Source organism: Canis lupus, chromosome 33, assembly GCF_011100685.1.
Source record: "Canis lupus familiaris isolate Mischka breed German Shepherd chromosome 33, alternate assembly UU_Cfam_GSD_1.0, whole genome shotgun sequence".
Classification (NCBI taxonomy): Eukaryota; Metazoa; Chordata; class Mammalia; order Carnivora; family Canidae; genus Canis; species Canis lupus.
In genome coordinates, this window is record NC_049254.1 from 1895774 (window position 1) to 1921135 (window position 25362).

General features: G+C 41.7%; 1 protein-coding gene across 1 annotated transcript in view; it reads right to left on the reverse strand.

The window, feature by feature from the left end:
* Positions 1-330: 330 nt before the first annotated feature.
* PROS1 (protein S) overlaps positions 331-25362 on the reverse strand; it is a 64114-nt gene continuing 39082 nt past the window's right edge. The window contains exons 8-15 of the mRNA XM_038582503.1: positions 23434-23555; positions 20517-20632; positions 17483-17672; positions 12095-12262; positions 10657-10825; positions 5901-6055; positions 3388-3613; positions 331-814 (exon numbers count right to left, since the gene is read on the reverse strand). Of these exons, the coding sequence (XP_038438431.1) occupies positions 654-814; positions 3388-3613; positions 5901-6055; positions 10657-10825; positions 12095-12262; positions 17483-17672; positions 20517-20632; positions 23434-23555 (1307 nt within the window). The 3' untranslated portion in view covers positions 331-653. The remainder of the gene's footprint in view (positions 815-3387; positions 3614-5900; positions 6056-10656; positions 10826-12094; positions 12263-17482; positions 17673-20516; positions 20633-23433; positions 23556-25362) is intronic.

The following is a 25362-nucleotide window of genomic DNA, read 5'->3' on the forward strand; positions in this document are numbered from 1 at the left end:
TTCCAATACAGTCTAGTATCTCATGCTCATAAAACCCAATTACTTAACCAGCAAGATTCATGTGCTTCCATGAAAATATGGGGGAAAGCTACTGGTTCAAATGTGAAGCTAAGTTTAAGTCCCCATGAGGAACTGTTTTTGGAGTAAAGCTTCAAAGCCTTCCACTCAATCCGTACGTAATAGGTCATTGTCTCACCTTCTGCCCTCATTAGGGAAAAACACAAATAAGTAAAATAGGATCTGCTATGATCAATAGTATTTAGTCACATGCACTTTTGTTTGAGTTTACTTCCCTTGCCTTCCAAAAAACAGAGATATTTCAGCACTAGCTCATGGTGACAAAATTTAATTTTACTTTTACAAACATAAAAATGAAGAAATGTCATTTGTAGCAAAAATTCAAATTAGAAATGTTTGTGTATTCCATTATTTAATTTCTAGGCAGCAATAGAGGTAAGAATTTTTTTAATGTGATTTGTATCACAAGAGGATCTTGTTCTTCTTGAAAAAGGACCTTTTTAAAATTCCAGGAAAGTCAAAGTACCATAAAATAATCAAAGTCTGCACAGTGCAGGGAAAACCCTTCCGCTATTATTGAAACATAAGTATAATTACGCACAGGAAAAATATATTATCAGCACAGGAAAGAAGCCTTAAGAATTCTTTGTGCTTTTCAAAACTGATGGACACGAGTGAGCTCTAATATCATTATGCTTAGAAATGGCTTCATCCAGATCCAGCTGAACACCATTAATGTTCACTTCCATACAGCCATTGTAAAAGACATTCACTGGTGTGGCACCAAATGGAATATCTGCAAAAACAGAATATTAAAATATTAGCCCAAGACTTTTGGCATCTTATTTGCTTACAATTAGAGGAACTATCCAGACTTCCCATTTCCAACCAAATTCTAATCATAAAAGAAAAATTAGTAATGTAACTATTCAATAAGTTTATATTAAGTGACTCCTATATATATAAGGTATTCATTCTGCTTGGCACTGGATTCAGCATATCATGAGTTCCTCTGATTTCACAAACACAGGCTCTTTCAAACCTAAGATAAATAAACACACTTTAAAAAGAGTATAAAGGAGAATATTTTTACCTGTGATGTTCTATTTTATTGTTTTCTTTTTAAATTTGAGCAACAGTTTAAGTGTTGTTAAATCATTTTTTCAACTCCAAACTATAGCTGCTTGGAAATCTTTTGAAAATGCCATGATAAATATATCTCTTTTATTACTAGCTCTTTTTAAAATGTCATGATAAACGTATCTCTTTTATTACTGTTGGAATAAAAGCAGATTTCTATATTTTCCCAAATATAGCTTCTTGCTGAGCATACAATGACAGGTCATATTAGGAAATTCACTTTATGCACTGTTTAGTGTTCTAAAAAATAATTTTATTAATGCTTCAGTGACAAGTTTAGGGCCTTTGGGCCTTTCGGCACTTACGCTTTCCTCATTCAACTTAATACTTGAGTAACACCCTTGAATTCCTAAGAACTATGATTCATCTGAATAGCATCCATCTCTCTACTTGCTTCTCTTTTTTGGCATCTCCTCCCTATGAATTTCATTTCCAATGGGCATTTTTCAGCCTTTATTCTCCTTCCTTAGTACCTTATGCAAAAAACATACAGATCAGATTTTCTACCCTTAATCTGCCAATACAGTGAATAAAGTCCACACTTCTCCAGGGGCTCACAGCATTCTTCATGAATCCCTTTCAAGTCTGGCTGAGCATCAAAGATTATGCCACTATTATTAATCTTTTTTTTTAATTTATTTTTATTTTTATTTATGATAGTCATACAGAGAGAGAGAGAGAGGCAGAGACACAGGCAGAGGGAGAAGCAGGCTCCATGCACCGGGAGCCCGACGTGGGATTCGATCCCTGGTCTCCAGGATCGCGCCCTGGGCCAAAGGCAGGCGCCAAACCGCTGCGCCACCCAGGGATCCCGATTATGCCACTATTATAGCAATCCTCAGAATTGCCCATTTCCCCTGGTTTTTGATTCATAACATGCAATTGAATATGCCTATTTTGCATATCAACTGGTAACTTACCTATTGCACTGTTTACACTCCTAATATCTCAATTGTCTGTTCTCAATTTTCCTCACTCTTTCTCTAAACACATCTTGCCTCAAGTCAATCTTCAGTGCTGGTGCCACAGTCCCGGAACCATTGAAAGTTGATAGTTTTACTTCTTTTGAACTCTTTCATTGTTTGTCTGATTTACTAAAATTGCATGCCACATCTCCGATCTAATCACTGCGCGCTATCTTCCTGCCATCATCCTAGTCCAGCAGCTTCCTCGTCTGTCACATGGGGATAGTAATAGCACCTGCCTCAAAGGTCTATTTTGAAAATTAAGTAAGTTGATCCCTCTGAAGTGCTTTGAACGATGCCCAGACTGCTTATCATGCACCATTGATGAGAGTGTAGTTGTTGCTTCTGTTATTGTTACTGCTTCTCCACCTGGACTGCTTCAGGAACCCCTGGCTCATCTCATCCACTTTTGCATCCCAGCTGTCCATCTCTGTCCATCATGCTCAGTGGGTTTTTAAAATTATATTAAAAAGCCATTTCCTTGTCTAAAATTTTTTAAAGAGTCTCATGGCTCTTATAATAAGACTCGGGACACTGAACCAGATCTACAGCACCCCCCACACACACACTCAGTTCACAGCCTCATCCTCCACCACCATCCCCTTTGCTCAATATGTCTTCACCACATTTATCTTCTGTATATTTCTCAAGTGAATCAACCCCCCATTTTTGCCCACACATAGACATTTTAATTGCATATTAATTCCAATTCCTACCCCACTGCCTGGTTAAATTTTGTCCTTCAATTTATCATATTTATTAGCCTTTTCTTCAGAGAGCTCATTCCTGGCCCCCATGAGCAGGCCAAGTCCCTGTTTTAAGACTCTACAAGCAATCCATACTTTTGCTTCATAGAAGTTATCACTATTTAATTATTAAATAAATTGGGATGTAGGTTCTTAATAAATAAAAGGCAAATGATGGGTGAAGAATAAATACTGAACTCACAAGATTACTGTGAGGATGAACTGAAATAATAAACACTTCTAACCAGGAGAGTCAGATGCAACAAAACTTGGTTAGTTTTAGTTCACCATTAAAAAAATAAATAAACCAAATGTACTAATAAAATGTCAATATAAATCCCCAGGAAAAGAATAATGGATACTGGAATTTTGTCCTCCCATCTAAGGACAAAGAATTTTGTCCTTTTACTAAGATTACATATTTAAAATACTATTAATTTGACTTAAAAGATACTTTTTAAAACTTTTTAAAGATAATTTTGAAAAAAAAAAAAAGAAGAAAAAGAAGAAGAAGATACCTGGAAGACCACCCAGGTAAGTGGTCACTGTTCCTTTCATTGCTTTGTCCAAACTGGCAAATTGTTGTGGAAGGTCTTCAGAGGAGATGGTATCTTTTTTAACTGGAGTTGACAGCTCCAGATTGTTTCTGTTGACTTTTAATTCCAGATGGACTTGTTGATTGGAACACAGATTGACAGCCTCTATCCGAGATATTACAATATTTTCAACAGACACTAGGATATCCTGAAAAACAGAGCAAAGATTCAAGATAAGCAAGTATAAATGGTAATGCCACTTAAGAGTGACTTTTGAGGGCAGCCTGGGTGGCTCAGCAGTTTAGCGCCACCTTCAGCCCAGGGCCTGATCCTGTAGACCTGGGATCGACTCCCATGTCGGGCTCCCTGCATGGAGCCTGCTTCTCCCTCTGCCTGTGTCTCTGCCTCTCTCTCTCTCTCTCTCTGTGTGTGTGTGTGTGTGTGTCTCATGGATAAATAAATAAAATCTTTAAAAAAGAAAAAAAAGAGTGACTTTTGAGTTTTTAAATTCAAAATCTGAATTTCGATGAGGGAAAAAAATGTATGTTAGAGCTTCCCAGTTTAAATTTCAAAAAACAATTGTTACAATAATCATATTTTTAAAAATACATGAGTTTTACAAATTACAGGTTCAGCTAAGACATAAACGGGTAGTGGCTTCTGCAAATTCAATACACCAAGAAATTGTTTTACCAAAGATGGGAACCTAAAGTAGTGTCTTAAGCAATATTTTTCTGCTTGTGAGCCTTCCTAACTTCAAAACTTACATGTGAAAAACAGAGTTGAATCACTCTTTGTTGGGGAAAAGACTTGGAAAATTTCAAGTGCTTGAGTAAGCACATGCCAGCAAGACTGAAAGGTTTCTGTGTGCCACACAAGCAAGCCTGTAAGACTCGGGAGAAAATGAGTGAAGAAATCCTGAGAGAGGAAAGCCAGGAGGAAGTTACAGAGAGTTACCAGCAGTAAGTTACAGAGAATTTAACAGAAGATAGTCCAAAGAGAAAATGTATTCATTTTGCTGAACTTTTCAAACTGCTGACATACAAGATTACCCAACTTGTAGACACTGATGTATGCATCTGGATTTTCTGTGTGCAAAGGAAATGTAAAAAGACAGAATTTAAGACCAAAACTAGGAACTTGGGTGTTATGAGACGGTAGAAAGGTAGTCTGAAGTATTTTAGGAATCCCAGTCTCAGCTTTGCAAATAAAGGTCATTTGAGGAAATCTGTTCCTGTTACATGTCCATATCTTTGAACTCGCTGATAGTCTTAAAATGGCCAGCTGACAAAGGGTTCCAGGGTGATCAACAGGATGTGGGATAATGTTAGGAAACTGGACACGGGTCTGGAGAAGGCAATCTGGCCTGCGGGCAGAGACAGGAGCCGAGGAGTCAAACACAGAAAAGATAAAATAAATATCGAGGATGCGCCGTCTGTTATCTCCTCCTCTGCAGGAATGTAGCGCCGGAGACAGGATTTCCATTTTGTTTATAGAAAAGAAAAAAAGGTAAGCAGGAAGCTGGACTCAACCCAGCAAGCTCCTCGGGCAGACTGGAGATAGAGACCCGCCAGGGTCCCCTTAGGTTGCTTAGGCCACCAAGCTGCAAACAGCACACCCGGGACGGCTACAGACACTCCTCGGGGATGCGGCTGCTCCTAGGCCGGCCCTGGGTGTGCCAGGGGAGGCCGTGCCAGCCTTGTGTGACCCGCTGCGACCTGCTGTGACCGACCTGCTGTGACCCACTGTGACTTGCTGTGACCTGCTGCGACCCGCTATGACTGCTGTGACCTGCTGTGACCCGCTGTGACCTGTTGCAACCTGCTGCGACCTGCTGAGCGCAGTGACCGCTGTGACCCGTTGCGACCTGCTGCAACCCGCTGTGACCTGCTGTGACCTGCTGCAACCCGCTGTGACGGCTGTGACCTGCTGTGACCTGCTGTGACCTCTGCAACCCGCTGTGCCGGCTGTGACCTGCTGTGACCTGCTGTGACCGCAGTGACCGCTGTAACCGCTGTGACCTGCTGCAACCCGCTGTGCCGGCTGTGACCTGCTGTGACCGCTGTGACCGCTGTGACCTCTGTGACCGCTGTGACCTGCTGCAACCCGCTGTGCCGGCTGTGACCTGCTGTGACCTGCGGTGACCGCTGTGACTGCTGTGACCTGCTGCAACCCACTGTGACGGCTGTGCCGGCTGTGACCTGCTGTGACCTCCTGTGACCGCTGTGACCGTTGTGACCTGCTGCAACCCGCTGTGCCGGCTGTGACCTGCTGTGACCGCAGTGACCGCTGTGCCGGCTGCGACCCGCCGCAGGGCCCTTGGGCTCCCAGGAGGCCGCCCGAGACGATCTTCTGCGACGGCTGGTGTTTCCTTTTCCCCAAGGGGGCCCCCCTTCCCGCGGCCGGGTCGGGCCCGTCCTGCCCGGTACTGGGGTCCCCGCGCCCCTGCGGAGGCCGCGCCCGCCCCGCGCCCCGCGCCCCCGAGTCCCCGTTACCTGAAGCGTCTCGGAGATGGAGTCCGCCAGCGACAGGGCGAGGGGCACGGAGCTGCCGGAAACCAGGGCGAGCAGGACGCCGGTGCCGGCCGAGGCGCGGACGCTCAGCGACGCGTTCAGCTGCCAGGCGCCGGCCGCGGAGTCGGAGTCGGGGGCTGCGGCCGGACGGGGCGGCGTCAGCGCCCGGCACCGCCCTCCGCGGCCGCCCCCCCCCCGCCGGGTCCGGGGTCCCCCCCCCCCCCCCCCCCCCCCCGGCTGTATGACCGAGGCACCGGCCGGCGGGAAGCCCGGGATGGAGCCGGCCCGGCCCTCCGACGGGGCCTCTGGACGCGCGCAGACACTAGGGGTTTCCCCCGTTGGTGCTCGCACAGCTTTCCCGGCGCCTCCGCCCACCCCCGCCCACCCCCGCCCACCCCCGGCGAGCCGCGGCGCAGGCGCTGCTCCAGGTCCACGTCTGGGTGGAGCCCAAACCCGGCGCAGCGCCTCCGCCTCCGCCTCCGCCTCCGAGGGAGCCTCCGACGGAGCGTTGGGCACGCGCCCGGCCCACAGGCATCTCCCCGCAAGCCCACCCGGCAGCTCCGGCGGCCGAGCTCTCCTTCCGGGGCCTCTGGGCCTCATCACAGCCCTTTTCTTTCCCTCCCTTGTTTTTCATCCCTTTTCCTCGCCACGGGGCTGACCGTCCCTCCCCCTGGAGTGCAGACTCTACGGGCCTCTGGCACCCCCTTGTTCTCCACACTAGTCACTCGACAGATACTTGAATTGATAGGTTTCCAAAGTAGTTTAATTCCTAAAAATATTGGGGCGTCTGGGTGGCTCAATCAATCGTCCAGCTTCACCTGGGGTCATGACCTCGGGGTCCTGGGATGGGGCCCCGCCTCCCGCTCCCTGCTCAGCGGCCAGCCTGCTCCTCCCTCTCCTTCTGCCCCTCCCCTGCTCGTGCCCTCTTTCTCTCAAAGAAAGAAATAAAATCTTGTAAAAATATATAACTTCGCATTTTGAGTGAAGTCTTCCTTATTTAATATGAAGTAATAGAAGACAATAGCCCAAATATCACTAGTAGGTTTTGAAAAGGTGAATGTGAATGGAGAAAATAATGTCCCCTTGACAAGATAACCTTCCATTTAGCCACACCTAATGCTATTACATTGTTCATTATAATCCTTTAATTCCCACCCAGGAAAGTGAAAAAAACGTATATATATATATATATATATATACATATATATATATATAATCATTTTGAAATGAATAAATTTACTATAAGATATTAACAAATTCAAACTAAAATAAACATGCGAATGTACAGGAGTTATAATGTAAATTAAACATTAATTTAAAAGTAGGTCACTTTCAAGGTATCCATGAAATAACTACTTATGAAAATAATTTTTTCAGATACAGTATAACTCTTCATTTTCTTTTCAGAGTCTTTCCTTTGAACAAATTATTGTAGGCCTAGTTTTTTCCTATATTCAATCATGAACCCCAATTAAAACATTTTTTAAAAATAATCCTTCATATACAGACCTAAAGTTAAGGGCATTGGATTCCTTTACGTTAGGAACACAGTGCCTATATGCTCGGGATTAAAAAAAAAAAAAAAAAAGGAACACAGAAAGTACTAGTGTAAGATTCTTCCTTAAAGCTGTAGTAACACTTTTTTTAGACTGCAAAAACACACATTTAAAATGTAATTTTTCCTTAAAGCAGAGATATCAGATTAACATTAAATTTATAATGCAAAGTATTGGTAGCTCAAATGATGAACCCCTCAACAGAAAGAGGCAAAGAACCTAACAAGATAATTAAGATGTAGAAATAGCTAATAAACACATAGAGAGGGATCCTTAGGTGGCGCAGCGGTTTGGCGCCTGCCTTTGGCCTAGGGCGTGGTCCTGGAGACCCAGGATCGAATCCCACATCGGGCTCCCGGTGCATGGAGCCTGCTTCTCCCTCTGCCTGTGTCTCTGTGTCTTCTCTCTCTCTCTCTCTGTGACTATCATAAATAATTAAATTAAAAAAAAAAGAAAAAAAACACATAGAGAGATCGTCAACTTCAGGAGAAATTGGGTTAATAATATTTAAAACCACAGGACTTAAGTTTTCAACTCTCAGATTGTAAATAACCCTCGCATACACTCTCTTACTCTGTTGGTAGAAGTATAAACTGATAAAACTCCTTTGGAAGCAAATCTAACCGAGCAGTAGGAACCACACATTTGCAAAGCCTTTGATGGACATAATCTAAGATTCCCTCCTATAGAATCAATCATATAAAGGTATAAAGATGTGTGACCAAGGGTATTATGGAAAAACTATCTGTAAAGACAAAAACCTGGGTGGGTCTGGCTCCTGTCCTGCTTAGACTATAGGAAACTGGAGAGAGCACCGCTCCCCAACCACCAGCACCACCACGAGGACCCCTTGTGTAGCCCCCGCGGCCCGCGGCCTGAGGGGAGGAGCGCAACCCGCAGGACGTGCACAGCCCATTGCTCCCGTGCCTTCTCGTGCCTTCTCTCGGCAACAAAGCCTTAGGGCTTGGGCGGAAGGCAACAAACCCTGTCGCCCTTGGCACACCTGCGGAGACTCGGTACATGGACAGGGCAGGGAACCTGGGAAGAACCAACCAACCAACCAACTGCCCTTTACCAAGAAGGAGCAGAAAAACATCCTGAGTCCTGAGCATTAGATCACCACCACCACCACCACCACCACCACCCCCCGCTGGCGGTTGGGAGGGGGCAATGAAAAGTTCACACCCTGAGGCCAAGGATCCAATACTTGCCAAAAACAGAATCTGTGTCAGAACATTCGAGAATGCTCCCCAGGCCCTGCCAACAAATGTTGAGTAACAGAGCATCTTCTGGGGTGCAGCAAGACCGGGGAGCGGCACGTGAAAACAGAGGCATGTCAGAAACATCACCTGAAGTCAAGGATACATCAGTCCTTAGGGAAACTCCTCTGGCAGCCAGTCGCCCTCACCAGCGCCAGGTGACGGCAGGGATGGCAAGGGCGCCGCGGCAGCTGCCACCTCTCAGCTGTGGCTCCCAGCTCCCACCTCCCGGCTCCCACCTCCCAGCTGTGGCTCCCAGCACCCACCTCCTGGCTCCCACCTCCCGGCTCCCACCTCCCACCTCCCAGCTCCAACCTCCTGGCTCCCACCTCCCACCTCCCACCTCCCAGCTCCCACCTCCCAGCTCCTGGCTCCTGGCTCCCACCTCTCAGCTGCAGCTCCCAGCTCCCAACACCCGCTCCCAGCTCCCACCTCTTGGCTCCGACTCCCACCTCCCACCTCCCACCTCCCAGCTCCCACCTCCCGGCTCCCACCTCCCAACTGTGGCTCCCACCTCCCACCTCCCGGCTCCCACCTCCTACCTCCCAGCACCCACCTCCTGGTTCCCACCTCCTACCTCCCAGCACCCACCTCCCGGCTCCCACCTCCCAGCTCCCACCTCCCGGCTCCCAGCTCCCACCTCCCGGCTCCCACCTCCCAGCTGTGGCTCCCAGCACCCACCTCCCGGCTCCCACCTCCCAGCTCCCACCTCCCGGCTCCCAGCTCCCACCTCCCAGCTCCCACCTCCCAGCTCCTGGCTCCTGGCTCCCACCTCTCAGCTGCAGCTCCCAGCTCCCAACACCCGCTCCCAGCTCCCACCTCTTGGCTCCGACTCCCACCTCCCGGCTCCCACCTCTCAGCTGCAGCTCCCAGCTCCCAGCTCCCAGCTCCCGGCTCCCACCTCCCACCTCCCACCTCCCAGCTCCCACCTCCCGGCTCCCACCTCCCAGCTGTGGCTCCCACCTCCCACCTCCCGGCTCCCACCTCCCACCTCCCGGCTCCCACCTCCCACCTCCCACTTCCTACCTCCCAGCACCCACCTCCCGGCTCCCACCTCCCAGCTCCCACCTCCCGGCTCCCACCTCCTACCTCCCAGCACCCACCTCCCGGCTCCCACCTCCCGGCTCCCACCTCCTACCTCCCAGCACCCACCTCCCGGCTCCCACCTCCCAGCTCCCACCTCCCGGCTCCCACCTCCTACCTCCCAGCACCCACCTCCCGGCTCCCACCTCCCACCTCCCACTCCCGGCTCCCACCTCCCAGCTGCCGGCTCTCACCTCCCGCCGAGACGCCCCGGCCCCCGAGGCTCGGCCTCTCCGCCGCCGCCCGCCCGGGCGCTGGCCTCCAAACCAAAGGCGAGCCGTACGGAGGAAACCAGGAAAAGCAGCAGGTGGTGGAGGGACAAAGCAATCACGGAGACGCAGATACTGCCCCTCTGAGGAAGGGAACTTAAAACCGTGATGATTAATCAGTGGCAAGGGGGTCGAAAATGCGGACAGCATGTGCGATGAACAGATGGGAAACCTCAACAAAGGGGTGGACATTTTAAGAAACAATCAAATGAAAATGCTGGAAATGGAGATGAATCCTTTTGATGCATTCATCAGTAGACTCAACACTCTGAGAAATCAGTGGACCTTAAAATAGGTTAATTGCATTTACTTGCAATGAATCCCGTTATGTGCCATCAATCTTTTTTAAGATGATCTTTAAATAATAACATAAGCATATTCCACTACCTTTCCCCTCACTATACTGCAAAAATTTAACAACGAAATATATGACAATATGAATAAGCCTAACACCCTGCCTGGCACATAGTTAAGCATTCAATAATATTTACTGCAGGAACTATTGCTGTTTGTCAATGAAACAATTTGGTCATTAGTGAGAAAGAGAGAGACAAAATGAGAAGTCACTTACTATAATCTATGCCAAACACAGCCACTCCAGAACCAGGGTAGTAGGAGCCCTTCTCCACCGTGACGAGACAATGCTTATTCTGTTTTTCTTGAATAATTTCCTTTACTCCTGAAGCTCCTTGATTCATCAAATTCCAGCCTCGTATACATCCATCTAGACGAGGGTTAATCTAATGAATTAAAATATGGGTCAAGGAGTGCCTCTTCAACAAGTCAGACCCATAGGTGGCTTAATTGATTATAGATGCAGTTTCATGTAGAGGGAAAAAACCCTTTCTTTGATGCCATTTTAAAATATTTTAAGTATTTTGAATTTTATCTAATTTTTTAAGCTGCCCTTCAGAGGGACGGCTCTGATCAGCTACTGTGAGTTTATGCCATCCCAGGCTGCGACCCTAATGTTCAACCCCTTCAGCTCAACCTGCCTCTCCTCTATCATCCAGAAATAACTTTTCTGCTCTCAAGTTCCATATACACATCTAGCTGTGGCCCTGGGCTGTATATGGGTTTGTTTTGCCTCAGACACTGAGCCTCTTCAGGAACAAGAGTGTTTGGGCTCTTTAGTCTCCATCAGAGCAACCAGACAGACTCAAGACCCATAGTAGCCATTTCATAAATAGTTTCTGAAAAATTTATTGTACTTTTAAATGTCTTGATTCATCCATTTCAAAGGAACAGATAGATGTATTCCCTCTGACATGGCTCAACTAATTCAGGTTTTACATCATATTGCAAAAATCTTTAAAAAGTGAAGGTAACCATGAATTGCCATGAGTAAAAAGATGGATATCAAATAGTAAATATTTAAGTTACATCAGCAAGTATAATTGACAGGCCCATGACTTCAAATAAAATTTTTAAGACTCCTCAAGGACAGTGCTTAGTCTCCTTCATGAAGCCTACTCCACAGTCAGCAGACAAACATCATATTCAGAAAGTCATCAATTATATATGACTTCAATTTATGATAGGCTGAAGTTATACTCCCAGCAAAGATTTTCTTTTTAAAGTTCCAGCTTTATATGCTATTTTATCTTCCAAATTTAAGTCCTAAAATAGACCCAAGAATATTCTTCGACCAGCTTCTACAAAATATTGTATTTTGGACTCGAATATATGCAATATATATTTGCAATAGGTGAATATGGACAGTAATCATGTTTACACGCATTTGATGCTTGAGAATTGAAAAAAATCTACTTCCCCATGGGTAATGCTGGGCATTTAAATGGGCTCCAAAACACTACACTCATTTCCTTATTTCCTTAATATAATTTTAAGGATCACTATGTTATTTTTCCTTGTTCAATTCAAGTTGTCACAGTTAGTATATTCAACAAAATAACTCCTTCTGACTCTCAGAAAAACACATCTTCAAATCTATTATTACAGGCAAGAGGAATTCACCCGTGATGAGTGGTATAAGCTTGGATCATTACCGGTCTAATGAGGACATTCTCCACTTTCCGAGGTAATCCTGCAAAATATACTTTAGTTTCTAGGAATCCATTTGAAGGCTTAAAAAGGCGTCCGGGTTTATTTATATTCATGACGGCTTCCTTAGCTATTTTTATACTAATACTGTATTCTAGTTCTTCCACAGAGACCTACAATTAAAAAGACAAAAATTCTATATGTTGGCAAATTGAGCTCCAATTAACAAATATACAAAAAAAAAGACAAAAATTATCAGGAATGCAAACATCACTGCATGTCATTTGAAATGCTAAGATTGAAAAATCCTGTTATTATTCAGGTGAATAATTTTTCAAAGCTATCATTTTAATGTAATTATTGATTTGTTGCAATCCATTGGAAAAGTCTGGTTATTATAAAGATGGTAAAAATGTGTTTTAAAGTGATAATTCTTGATTGAAAATTAAATGAACATCATATTTTAATGGAAAAACCTATAATATTGTTCTTTTGAATTTAAACATCCAATTATAATATACATATTTCAAATCCAATGTATCATAAAATTAAGGTTCTTTTTTTAAAGTGAGTCATTCTACAAAAATCTGAGAAAACTTTTAAGTGTTCTTATGTTGCACTTGTCTGACAGTACACATATGGAATCAATAATGGAAATAAATTCTTACTATCAATTATGAGAAATCAGTACCTCTAGTATTTTGTCCATTACATACAGATTATATTTTATTTCAAAACTCAAAAGTAATTGAGGTCATAAGGAAGCACAACACATAAAGTTAAATTGAGTTTTTCCAATTTTGAAAGTAGTTTGTTTTTGTCTTTGTTTTAAGTAGGCTCCACGCCCAGCATGGGGCCCCACATGGGGCTTGAACTCCTGACCCTGAGATCAAGACCTGAGCTGAGATGGAGAGTCCGATGTCTAACTGATTGAGCCACCTCAGTACCCTGACAGTGGTATGGGTTTTTAGAAAAGATTGAAAGTGAGAGTCAACAGCAATTTAAAAAAAAAATTTTCCCAAAAAGGTGACTCAAAAAACCACTGCTGCAATGTCCTCATGCAAAACTACGTGTAGCGCCCAAAGTGCAAACTCTTTGTGTACTAATCAGCAGGCATGTTAAAGCGCTGCTACAGGAAGGGGAAAGCCGTGCTCCAAAGTAAGATGACTTTGATAGCATTTGCAGATTAAAGTCGGTCAATACTGTCTAGTCAATCAGAATCATTTTACTCGACTGTTCCTCCCTTGAAAGATGTTGAGTCAACCCCCAGGGCCTCCGGGGCCCCAGTCTCCCTTGCATCTCTACACTTCCTGCTCCTGCTCAGCCTACACTTCCTGCTCCTGCTCAGCCTCCTTTGCTGGCACCTCCTCTTCTTTCCAATGTCTGTAATGAGTCCAGAGCTCAGCCCAGACCTTTTCCCTCTAGTCACACTAGTATTTTCAAATGAGGGCTCTCCTGCTCCATGTCAGGGCATTTGGAAACTTGGAGGGTAAGGGTGGTACTTTTAACTGTCGGAGTGGGTAGGATACCCAAGCTGACACTGCAAGATGCTGGACACTAATATGCAGGATAGTCATGCAAAATAAGGATTAAAATATTCAATATCCTGCAAACCTTCTGAACATCCCTACAGGATATGCATGCGGGGTAAACTCATGCTTATCTGAGTTGCTGTATATATGAACACAAAATATTTTTTGTGCCATTTCAGCATATTCCCTGAATTTTTCAAAAACAGAAATCTTGTAAACCAAGGGTAAATTGATGTTTGCTTTTGTTTGGGTCATTACCAAGAGTTTCTCACTATTTTGGAAAATTATTTTTACCAATGGCAATGCCATCTATGCACTTGAACTGTGGATACAACACCCAGCATAAGTCTTCATCTGCAGCTTTGGCATTATTCTATATATAGGAGCAAGCTTTGGCAAATATTGTACTTGACCATTTATGTGTTGAAATATCTATTCTTATAAACCACTTTCTTTTATTTCTTTGTATAATAATGAGAGCATTATACTGGTTTCTATCAGGAATATGCAAAAGTAGCTTAGGTTAATGATGCATTTCATTACAGGACAGTAAAGGAGCGGCCTGAAAATATGGGGCCATGTACGAGATAGAGTTTAGAACCACAGATTAACAATAAACAGTCTCCTGGCCTTTGAACCCCTCTTTATCCTGAATATTCAGAAGTTTTTATCTACTTTAAATTGAAGGCTGGACCTTAAAAGTATGTCCAGAATCTGCCCACTTCTCACCAGCCACTATCAACATTCTAGTCAGTGACGCCATCTTCTCTCCACTGAGATGACCCCGTTATCTGTCCTGTCCTTACTCTCTACTATCTGGTTTCCACAAAGCCATCATGTCCTGACTAGGATCACCTTTTAACAAACATGCAAATTAAATCATGTCACTTCTCAGCATTATCCAAGTCTTCCCTACTTAGTATAAACTCCAACTTCTCACTAGAGTCCCCATGACTCTACTTGGTCTTACTCCAGAACACATTTCTAACCTCATTTTCTACTCCCTCCCTTACTCCACTGCATCTCTACTAACCTTTATGTTGTTCCTCAAATAGAACAATCACCTCCTTCTCCCTGGTGCTCTATACTTGCTGTTCACATGGGCACAGCGTCATTTTCCCCACAGATTTCTCATGATTTGTGCCCTTATCTCCAGTCAGATGTAATCTCATCAGCAATGGCTTTCCTGAGTCCACATGCACACTCACCATCATCGCTCTCTACCCCGGACCTCGCTTTTGTTTTTTCCTCCTGGCACTAACCACGATCTGACATATCTATGTATTGATGCAATCTGTGGTTTACATCTCACCCCTAGTATGCAAGCTTCACGAGAGCAGTGATTTTGTTTTACTCACTGTTGTAGCCGCGCTACCTAGAGGAAAGACTAGCACATAAAGTGCTCAATAAATATCTTACTGAATGAATAAAATTATGACACAAATTACAGATCTCCCACCAATATTAGAATCATATCCAAATATGAGATGTAATAATGACTTATATCGATATTTATTTCTACGGTTTATAGCCGTTTTAATTACTTAACAATTACATGCATTCTACTTAATCTGAATTACAAAACGATTCTACATTTTAATTTCTTATTTTTAAAGTATTTTATTTGAAATTTTTAAATTATTTAAAATTCTGAAACAACTGCCATCAACTGAATAGTCCACTTTATAGATTAATTTAACCTAACTGTCAATTATAATGTTTACTTAAAATATGCATTTGAGATAATTTTTTTTTTAGATTTTATTTATTTATTCATGAGAGACACAGAGAGAGGTAGGTGGAGGGAGAAACAGGTTCCCTGAGGGGTGCCCGATGTGGGACTCGATCCCAGGACCCCATGGTCATGACCTGAGCCAAAAGCAGATGCTCAACCACTGAGCCACCCAGATGCCCTTAAATTAAGATTTTTTTTTTTTAAAGAAAGCCAGCACAAAATTTATGACCAGATTAAAGTTTTTCTCTGACTTGCTTATTTTTCTTAAATTTTTAATGTCAAGTTGTATTCAGCTTATATGGGGAAATTTTAATTAAAATATGGGCGTATCAAAAAAAATATGGGCGTATCATTAAATAACAGTTTCTTTCTAACAAGGATCATGAGCACAGGAGACAAAATGTGTGGAACTGAACAGCTGCCTTCTCTCCAGCCCAGAATCCTGCCTTTAACATATCGTTCATGGAGAATTCATTAGTAAACACTACCTGCAACTCAAGATGTTAGCCTCATAGGTAAATATTTACCTTCTTTATATATATTCTGTGTTGCCTAAAATGTATCCAAGTTCTCCTCCAAACAGATAACATTTTCAATTTGTGTCAATCAAAAAATTTTCTATTTGCTCTATTTTGCTGAAAAAGTGATCTTAGTGACTTTTAGATAGGTGATTTGGGTGTATTGGGCAATAAAAAGCATTCTTCAGTACACTGGAGGGATAGCTGTACGCACCGAACATTCCACATATAGATGTAGCACAGGAAAGAGGCAGGGCAAAGCTACACACACTAAGAGAGCACATGAAGAAGCCTGAGAACTCTAGTGATTACTCACAATTGCATCTGATCCCATGAAGACACTCTTCCGTTAAGAGTCAAGAATCCAAAATCTATGGCTATCAAAGGATGAATAGCCCCATTTTTGGCCAACCACATCTGTGCCCAACGGTGCTTTATTATTACCTGTGCTGTAATGAGTTCACATTATGCTGTATTAGCTCCTAAGCCGTGAGGTACTCAGTAAGCTGGAGAGCAAGAAGCATCTCTTGCCATGGTTCTAGCTCCCTGAACTCAGGAATTTAGGCTTTTAAAAAGTGCTCAACTAAAAGCTTATTGAATATATGAGTGGATGAGTGAGTAAATAAAGAAATGAAATAATTCAGTGATAGCTTCACGTGTCTTCTCAATATGGACCTCTTGGCAGGTCTCACAGGCATAGGAAGTGTCTTTTCTGGGTACCACCTGGTAAGGTGAAGCTGGTCACTCAAAAATCACCTGCTGAAAGTAGCAATAACTGTTGCAGAAAAGAATTTTCCCCATTATCGACTAGCAGTAATTCTCCTTTGTGAAAAATTCCATTTAGGCTCATTTTTAGGGGTTATGTAAAAATGTCCATCTCTAAGCACTCTAATTGGTTCTAGCTAGTATATACTCTTTGTACAGGTTGATTATCTATATGCTAACATTTAAAATTGAATTAATCACTATAGTCTTACTCTTACTATGTATATTTCTACATTGCTATGTGTTTTTCTCTTTCATTTAAAAAATATCAGTGGCTACTCAGTGTGGCTGTCCTTGGTCAGTGGTACCTGTGCATGAGATGTTATGCCTGCTAATGATCCCTAACCTACGGGAGAGACCTCAATAACTGCCATTTAAAATGGTAAAGGGATCCCCGGGTGGCTCAGTGGTTTGGCGCCTGCCTTCTGCCCAGGACACGATCCTGGAGACCCAGGATCGAGTCCCGCATCGGGCTCCCTGCATGGAGCCTGCTTCTCCCTCTGCCTGTGTCTCTGCCTCTCTATCTCTCTCTCTCTCTCTGTGTCTGTCATGAATAATTAAATAAAATCTTTAAAAATAAAATAAAAAGGTAACAAGTTAAAGACAGAGCAATCCAAGCAAATACCTGAAAACAATTTAAGTTACAGGAAATCCTAGATATACTAGGTGAGGTCATCATTTATCAGAGGCTGTTTCAAGGATTTACACTGTGGGGTATGCTTCGTACAACATCAAATAAACCTAGGTCTGTTTGATTTGGTATCAGTATAAACATAGATTATTAATGATGTTAAACAAACCGTATCAAAGTGGGATGTTACTGGTAAAATCCACAAAACCTACCGTATTCCACAGCCCATTATTAATAGCCTTGCCTCCAGTTGTGATTTTGGTTGTAAATTCATTCTTAAACTGAATTTCAATTTTTCCATCACGAAGCGCAATCAGGAACCAAGCCGAGCGGTCAAGAGATTCCGCATACAGGATAACACCTTCTGAATCGTATGTCCGGAAATCAAATTCAGCTGAAAATCTAAATAATGGAAAAAGAGAGTCTTATCAGAGAAATATGGGATGCTCAATGTCTATTCTTTTCCTCTTGTACTAGCAAACAGCAATATGCTGAAAGAGCCAAGCATTTCTTTCTTTCCTGAGACTAATAAAAGAGCAGGGGAGAATTAAACTGTTCATGGGTTCTCTCTGGTTCCATGTGTGTTTAAAATCAAGTTAGTATTTTTTTTCTTGCTTATTCTTGGAGTCCTGTTCCCCCGTGAACAGATACTTTGGTAATTTTTCTTTTCTTTTCTTTTTTTTTTGGCATTTGTTTTTAAGGCACTCTTTTAAATGCTGGAACTCCCACATGTACAAGTACCAGATCTATCTCTCCTGGAGCTTTCTATATAATCTGACATTAAGATTCCTTTCTTTTTTTTCCTGTGTCAGTAAGTCAGTAGTAAAAGCTGTTACAATTTCATGATTGGTTTATACACAAAAGGCCCATTTTCCCTATAATTTCATATATGTCAGGAAGGACTCTCTCACAGAGATATACAAGACGGCGTCTGGATGACTACAAACATAATTAAGCCTTCATATGTGGTAAGAAAAGCCAAAAACTTTAAAATAGATCTGTTAGCTTGATTTCAAAAGCTCTCCAAAATTCTAATTGTATGAATCACTATATGAGAGCACATGCAAGGACAGCTTAAAACGTATCATCTAGCCACGTTCTGGGTGTATCAGATATTCTGGCAATATCTGTCGCTATTAAGACTCTGGATATATATGTAACTATTACAAGGGAAGAAATATCTTAGAAACACTGGATTAAAAAAATCACATGTATTGATCAGTGCCCTATGACACCGTAATGAGAATCAGTATTGATATTTCCAAGAAACCAGTAAATCAAAGTGATTGAAAAAAGACAAACAGGGAATAGAAACATAGTTGTATAACTATTAGTCACTTCAGTTAAGCTACAATAAAGATAATTTAAGGTAAAAAGTCAGGATTTCGGATAATTGCCAAGGCAGGCAAGGAAGAAAGGGCTATGGGAACACCTCTACCTACAAGTAATAGTAATAGGGGCACCATATGCAATGGGAATAGATTTAACTTTAAATGGAACAAAGAAAGGCTGATAAAATAAATTTTTTAATCTTTAGAATTCCAAGGAACATTTTAAAGATATTATGTGGAGTAAGGTATATTGGACAGATAACAATGTAGTAGTAATTTACGGAGCTAAGATTATTTTAGAAGGTTTTTTGGTGGGTTTTTTTTTTTTTTTTTTTTTGGTGTTTTTCTGTTTGTTTGTTTTTTCCTTAGGATAAGGACCTCTATTCGCATAACCACCACATTTTGCTGATGTCAAGCACATATTATCTTGTCAAAACCCAAATCTGTGTATGCTCACAATCCTCCAAAAGTTGATCATATAACAGAGATAATTTCCTTCTCTTTGCAAAATCATGCTAAACCAGTAACACAAAGAGTTCTGTTCTGGATTCTTTCTGTCTAGAATACATCAGCATACATTGGGGAAGAATTCATTCTTTTTCTGAAGTTTCGTAGAATGAAAAAGAAGAGTGAATTTGTTAACTTTAGGATAGGATAAGTATTTCATCCTTGGAAACAGAGCTGAAGGAATTTGCAGAAAAAGGGGGAAGAAAGCAACAAAGCACCAGCTCTTCTTTGTGTTGCTTACTAGGTGGCACTTTGTACAAAATTCATCAAGCTGTACATTCAACATACATGTATATTTCTGTATGTGTATCTATATCATACTTCAATAAAAAGCTTAAAATAAATAAGGAACAAATAAGTAAATACTGAAAAAAATAATTATTTAGTCTATTTGATCCAATGTTAGAGCCCAAACTATTGTGAATTATCAGAACAGAATCCCCCTGAACAGGCCTAAAAATGTGCAATTATTGACCTTTTTCCGCTCTCATTCTCATTATTCTCTTAGCAAGGGAATGTTGTCTCCAGTCTGTCACTAGACAATATTATCTGCTCTGAGTTGTTAAAAGGGAAAACCAGGTCTTGGTGGATAAGAACATTGAAGGAGCACAATCACATCAGTGAATCTTAGAATACAATTCAATGTTCCATAATGATGTGATTTCTATGAATTTAGTCGAATTATTTAATGAATAATCATTCATATACCTAATGAATTAAGTTGTATGTGTGCGTGCTTATCTAATTAAAATATTTTAAAATATAGACTTTATAATCAGTCGCAAATACATTTCCTTTCCATTATTCCTACAAAATTCCAATGTCTTTTTTCTAGTTCCAACCATGTATGACTCTGAGAAAATTTGATAATTAAAGTAAAATCATGATTCTAAAATACAATTACTCTTTCCCTGGAGGCAACTTAATGGTAGGAATAACAGACAAGGTACTCAGTCAACTAAAATCTTGTGATGTGTTTCTTTGAAATACCACCTAAGCAATCTTATGAATTTTCCTTAATAATTATGAATATAACTATATTCTAAAAGCAATGCCTTGAGTATTTTCTCATTACTTAGTTTCTATAACATGAATAAAGAAGGATGGAAATGTCACAAATGTATTAAATCTACTTTCCCAACTTAAGTATGTATTCACTGGAAAAGGAAGAAGGACTTATTAAAACGATCATTGGAGAAGGTCAGCCTAGAACAACCCAAATGATTCTAGCATGAAAATTACAGGTGTGAAGGAGTAAATTAACTTTAGGGTTCCCCAAATCATCTGATTGATAATATCCCCTAAATTACCTAATTGAAAATGCAATTTCATACATTTCCAACCTTTTCCGTCCCTTCTACCCTTACCCGCTCACCTCTAGAGATTACCATTGACATTGGTAGCTCACCTGGTGATTTCCGGCAAACGAAATTTTAAATATAAAACCACCCCTACAAATTGCTCTGCCAGGTAAAGTAATTCATAATTCTTGTCGAGGTTCAAGGGCAGGCACACTGGAACAGCCTGGGGGAAAGGAAACAGAAGAAACAAAACACGTAGGTTATTGCCTGCTGTTTGTGTCAGGTTACACACCCTTTCTCTGATTCCTAGTGGTCTTGTCAAACGTATCCTCTGTGATATATTAAATAAAGAACACCCTTGTAAAGCAGCATCCTTTACTTCCTTACATAGTCCATCAGGATAACCTCCCAGAACACAAGTTTTCAAAAGTCTTGCTCCATGTGTGTGGCTTATATTTTTGTCGTTATTTCCCTTGCAAACCTCAGCCCAAACCCAACCTTCTTCTTCCAGTAACATGTCTCCCCTTAATTAACTGCGGTTCTGATGCTTTCTAAGAATTACACTGGAAAAAAATGTCAGAGTCAGAAAGCATGGAAGAATCAGTACATTCACTCATTCATTTATTATGACAAATTTTCTGAGCAAAAACGTATCATCCAGATAATGGAGTGAGGTAGGGAAGCCGAAGGGACTCTATTTGAGAAAGACCACATCTCTGCTGTTCCTTGCTCAGCCCTATTTACTCACATTCTAGATTTCACCTTGCATCTGTGTCAAAACCAAAGAAGCTATGTTCCCTCTCCAGGGGGGAAACAAGAAAGCTAATCATTCTCCGAGTTTTGTCCTAGGCCCCCAAACACCTGATAACACCTAAGAAGAGGCCGGATCCCAAACATGTCCCAGGACCTCAGCTGACACTGGCATCAATACCCCCTACCTTCGATGATTTATAAAATAACACCTATTATTCACCTATTATTTGCCTTTGATTGGACCTACCCTGGATTCCTGAAGGAGCACGTACCCTGGACCCCTTTGCTATACAAACCCCTAGCCCTAAATCATGGAGAAAGTCACTCTCTTTTCCTTTCTGAGGCCCCCAGACTCTCTGTCTGCTCTACCGTGTCATTCACACTATCCAATAAACTCCACTTTCACTTTCTCTGGCTCGCATCTGATTTCTATCCCGTGGGAAGCCCAGGAAACTGGTCTTGGCTGGTCCTGTGGGAACGCCCCCACCCCACCTCCCCAGGTTCTCGGACTCAGCCTGCCTTGTATCAAAGGCAACGCGGGAAAACCTAAATGGGATAAAGATAAATTAAGGTATCTCGTTGGTCTCCAAGGAATATACAGAAGAAAAGAAATAATTTAGAGTCATTAATTTAGTATCAAGGATTTTTTTTTCTAAGAGTAAAATCAAACATTAAAACAGAAAGCTTTTCCGGGATCCCTGGGTGGCTCAGCGGCCGCCTTTGGCCCCAGGCGTTATCCCGGAGACCTGGGGTCGAGTCCCGCGTTGGGCTCCCTGCATGGGGCCTGCTTCCCCCTCTGCCTGTGTCTCTGCCTCTCTCTCTCTCTGTGTGTCTCTCATGAATAAATAAATAAAAATATTTTAAAAAGAATAAAAAATAATTTTAAAAAACCCAGAAAGCTTTTTAGGGATAAGCTTGGGCGTCCACAGCAGGATATTCAGCGGGGTGCTGTGTGTGCGGCACTGTACTAACTCAGGTCCAGAAACAACATCTCTCATTTCCTCTCAAAACTTCAATAAACCTCTTCTAAGGTGGATGGTGATGTGTAACCACTACAAATACTAAAATAACAAAAGACTAAATTACAAAAGAGACATTCGCACAGCATGACATTCATTTCAGTACAATAGAAGTTACCACATATGCCAACCATCTCGCCTTACCTTCCTTACCAAGTCAGGAGCATTTATTGAATGTTACACTTTTGGGCATACACGGTTTTGTCCTAGTAACGAATACAGAGGCATGTGGATACACATGATTAAATCACTGTTTACGTCATTTTTGTCTTGTTTTTTACTGTCTGACTCATAATCCTATAACATTTTACCCTCACTTGTAAAAAGGAATCCAAGAGTTGCCCTAGATTCACTAACACATGATCCTTATTTAGGGAGAAAAAAGTTTCAGGTGTTGACCTATTTATTTCAATGAAGGAAAAACCACCCCCAACATTCAATTCCTAGTCGATTATGAATTAAATCCAAGTAACTAAAAGCAAGTTTGAGAGACACAGATTAACAAAATCAACCTCTATGAATTTTGATATTCTTAATCCCCAGTAAATCCTACTCTGACAGTTATTTCCACCTGAGAGTTTATGAGTGCTCTTGCAAGTGCTAACATGCCAAAGTGCAATCAAACCTGTCAGAGTAGGATAAAGAAAAGTACACATACGAAAATGTTCCCGCTGGTTTCTATGTGAGTTTTTTTCCTCACAAAGAGAAGTACAAATCTTAACTTTTCTTAATTTCTTGAATAAAAATGCACAATGTATTTTGTAAATGTACAGGCTATACAGATGAGCCCTTTCTGAACTATGAACCTGCAGTCTTTTTTTAACCTAGTCACTAATTATCCCCAATATGTATAGCTTACATGACCAAAATTAGTAAATAGATTGACTCATAGCCTGCTAGACTTAGAGCAATTACCATGGAGCATCTGTATTTTCCTGGGGCACGTGGGTGGCTCGGTCTGATTCTTGATTTCAACTCAGGTCACGATCTCGGGTCGTGAGGTTGAGCCCCTTGTGGGGCTCCATGCCCAGTGGGAAATCAGATTTTTTCTTTCCCTCTCTCTTTGCCCCTCCCGCACTCATTCTCTCTTAATCTCTCTCATTCAAAATAAATAAATAAATCTTAAAAAAAAAAACCCTTTCAAACAAAAGAACATCTCTATTTTCCTGACTCACCTCGGCTATGTGGAAATAAGTACCCCAGTCTCTCCATTTAGAAAAGACATGGGAAGTTTATCATTACAAAATGTTACCTCACAGCTCTTGTGATCTTGGGCGAGTTTGAATCCTTTTCTCCCATCACAGTAACAAGAGTAACCTCCAGGGTAGTTGACACAAAGTTGAGCACACAGGTTCTCAGAGCATTCGTCCACATCTGGGGTAAAAGAGAACATAAATCTTATTATCTTCTGAATATTCAATCCAATAGGAGTATTCTGATTTTAGTAAAAGATGATCAGTGACAATGGAGGCGCCTGGGTGGCTCAGTGGGTCAAGCATCAGACACTTATTTCAGCTCAGGCCATGAGCTCAGGGTGGGGAGATGGAGCCTCGCATCTTGCTCCATGCTCACGTGGTGTTGGCTGAGATTTTTCTCCCTCTCCCTCTGTCCTCCCCTGCGCTTGTGTTTGCTCGCTCTCTCCCAAATAAATTAAATAAATAATCATCAGTGATTATAATAGGTTCTCAGTAAAAGAAATCTCTGAATAACATGAACTCATATTTCAACGTGTGGCATGGAAATTTAAATGAGTTGCAAGTGTAATTTCTATCTATTTACACAAGTCAAGCAACAAATTTTGATGTATAACTTTCCATACTAAATAATTAATAAAAATATCCCAACTATACAGCATATCCCAACTATGGAATATGCTATGTATCCCAATTATTCCATACTAAATGAGTAATAAAAAATATCTCAACTATCTATTTACACAAGTCAAACAAATGTTAATGTATAACTTTCCATACTAAGTAAATAATAAAAATATCCCAAATATACTAATAATTAATAAGAATATCCCAACTATAAATTTTCCAATTTCTGAATTTGAAGGAAAAAAGACTGAGCGTCTCAAGGCAACCATCATTTCTAACTACATGAATTCCACTGAGACTGCCTCCCAGTTGTTTGCTTTGATGAAAAGAAAGGGAAGGAAGAGGAGAGGAGAGGGGGAGGGGGAGGGGGAGGAGGAAGACAGAGGGGAAGAGAGAGGAAGGGGAAAAAAATCCCTCTTAACTGAAGGTTAATATAATCAGGTATTATGTAATATCAAGAACCTTTGACATTCCATAATGCAGTGACCGGTAGTGACAATAAATTTAAGGACATATCTTTATTTCTTATCATTTAAAAAAGAAAAACAAAACCCCTATACTGTGAAATCTTCTAGATAGCCCTGTCCTCACTCCATATTTTGAGAAAATCATCCTTGAAAAGTTGTAATAACATGCTCCAGCTAGTCTACTTCAGAGCTACATGACATCCTTGATATTTTCAATGAATGCACCCTGAGATCCTTGAAAATTTGCAAGTACATAAATGCATATATTCGTAGCATATAAATTCCCCCCATTAAATGCCCTAAAGTACAACTCCAAAATTAATGATCTCTTAGCATTAAAATTAAATTGCAGATAGTTAACACAATATGAATATTGTACCTATGTGTCATACACACAGCCCTTAAAAACAAAATCTGTCATTCACTGAATAAAAACTACAATATACATGATCAAGTTGGCTAAAACAAATCTGAATATTACCACAGTAATTTCTTTTTTTTTTTTAAGATTTTATTTATTTATTCATGAGAGACAGAGAGAGAGAAGCAGAGACACAGGCAGAGGGAGAAGCAGGCTCCGTGCAGGGAGCTCGACGTGGGACTCGACCCCGGGTCTCCAGCATCACACCCTGGGATGAAGGCGGCGCTAAACCACTGAGCCACCCAGGCTGCCCTACCACAGTAATTTCTATCTAGAGTTGTGGGAGAACAGAAATGGTGTGTGGAGGGAATATTTTTTGGTGATTGCACAGGAGGTAAAACTTCAAAATATCAAGAGAAGGAGATACATTCGAAAAAAAACCTATTCTAAAATTACTATTGATTTAGGCAAATTCATAGAGACAGAAATTAGATTAAAGGTTATCACCCAAAAAGTAGATAGAAACAGAAAGT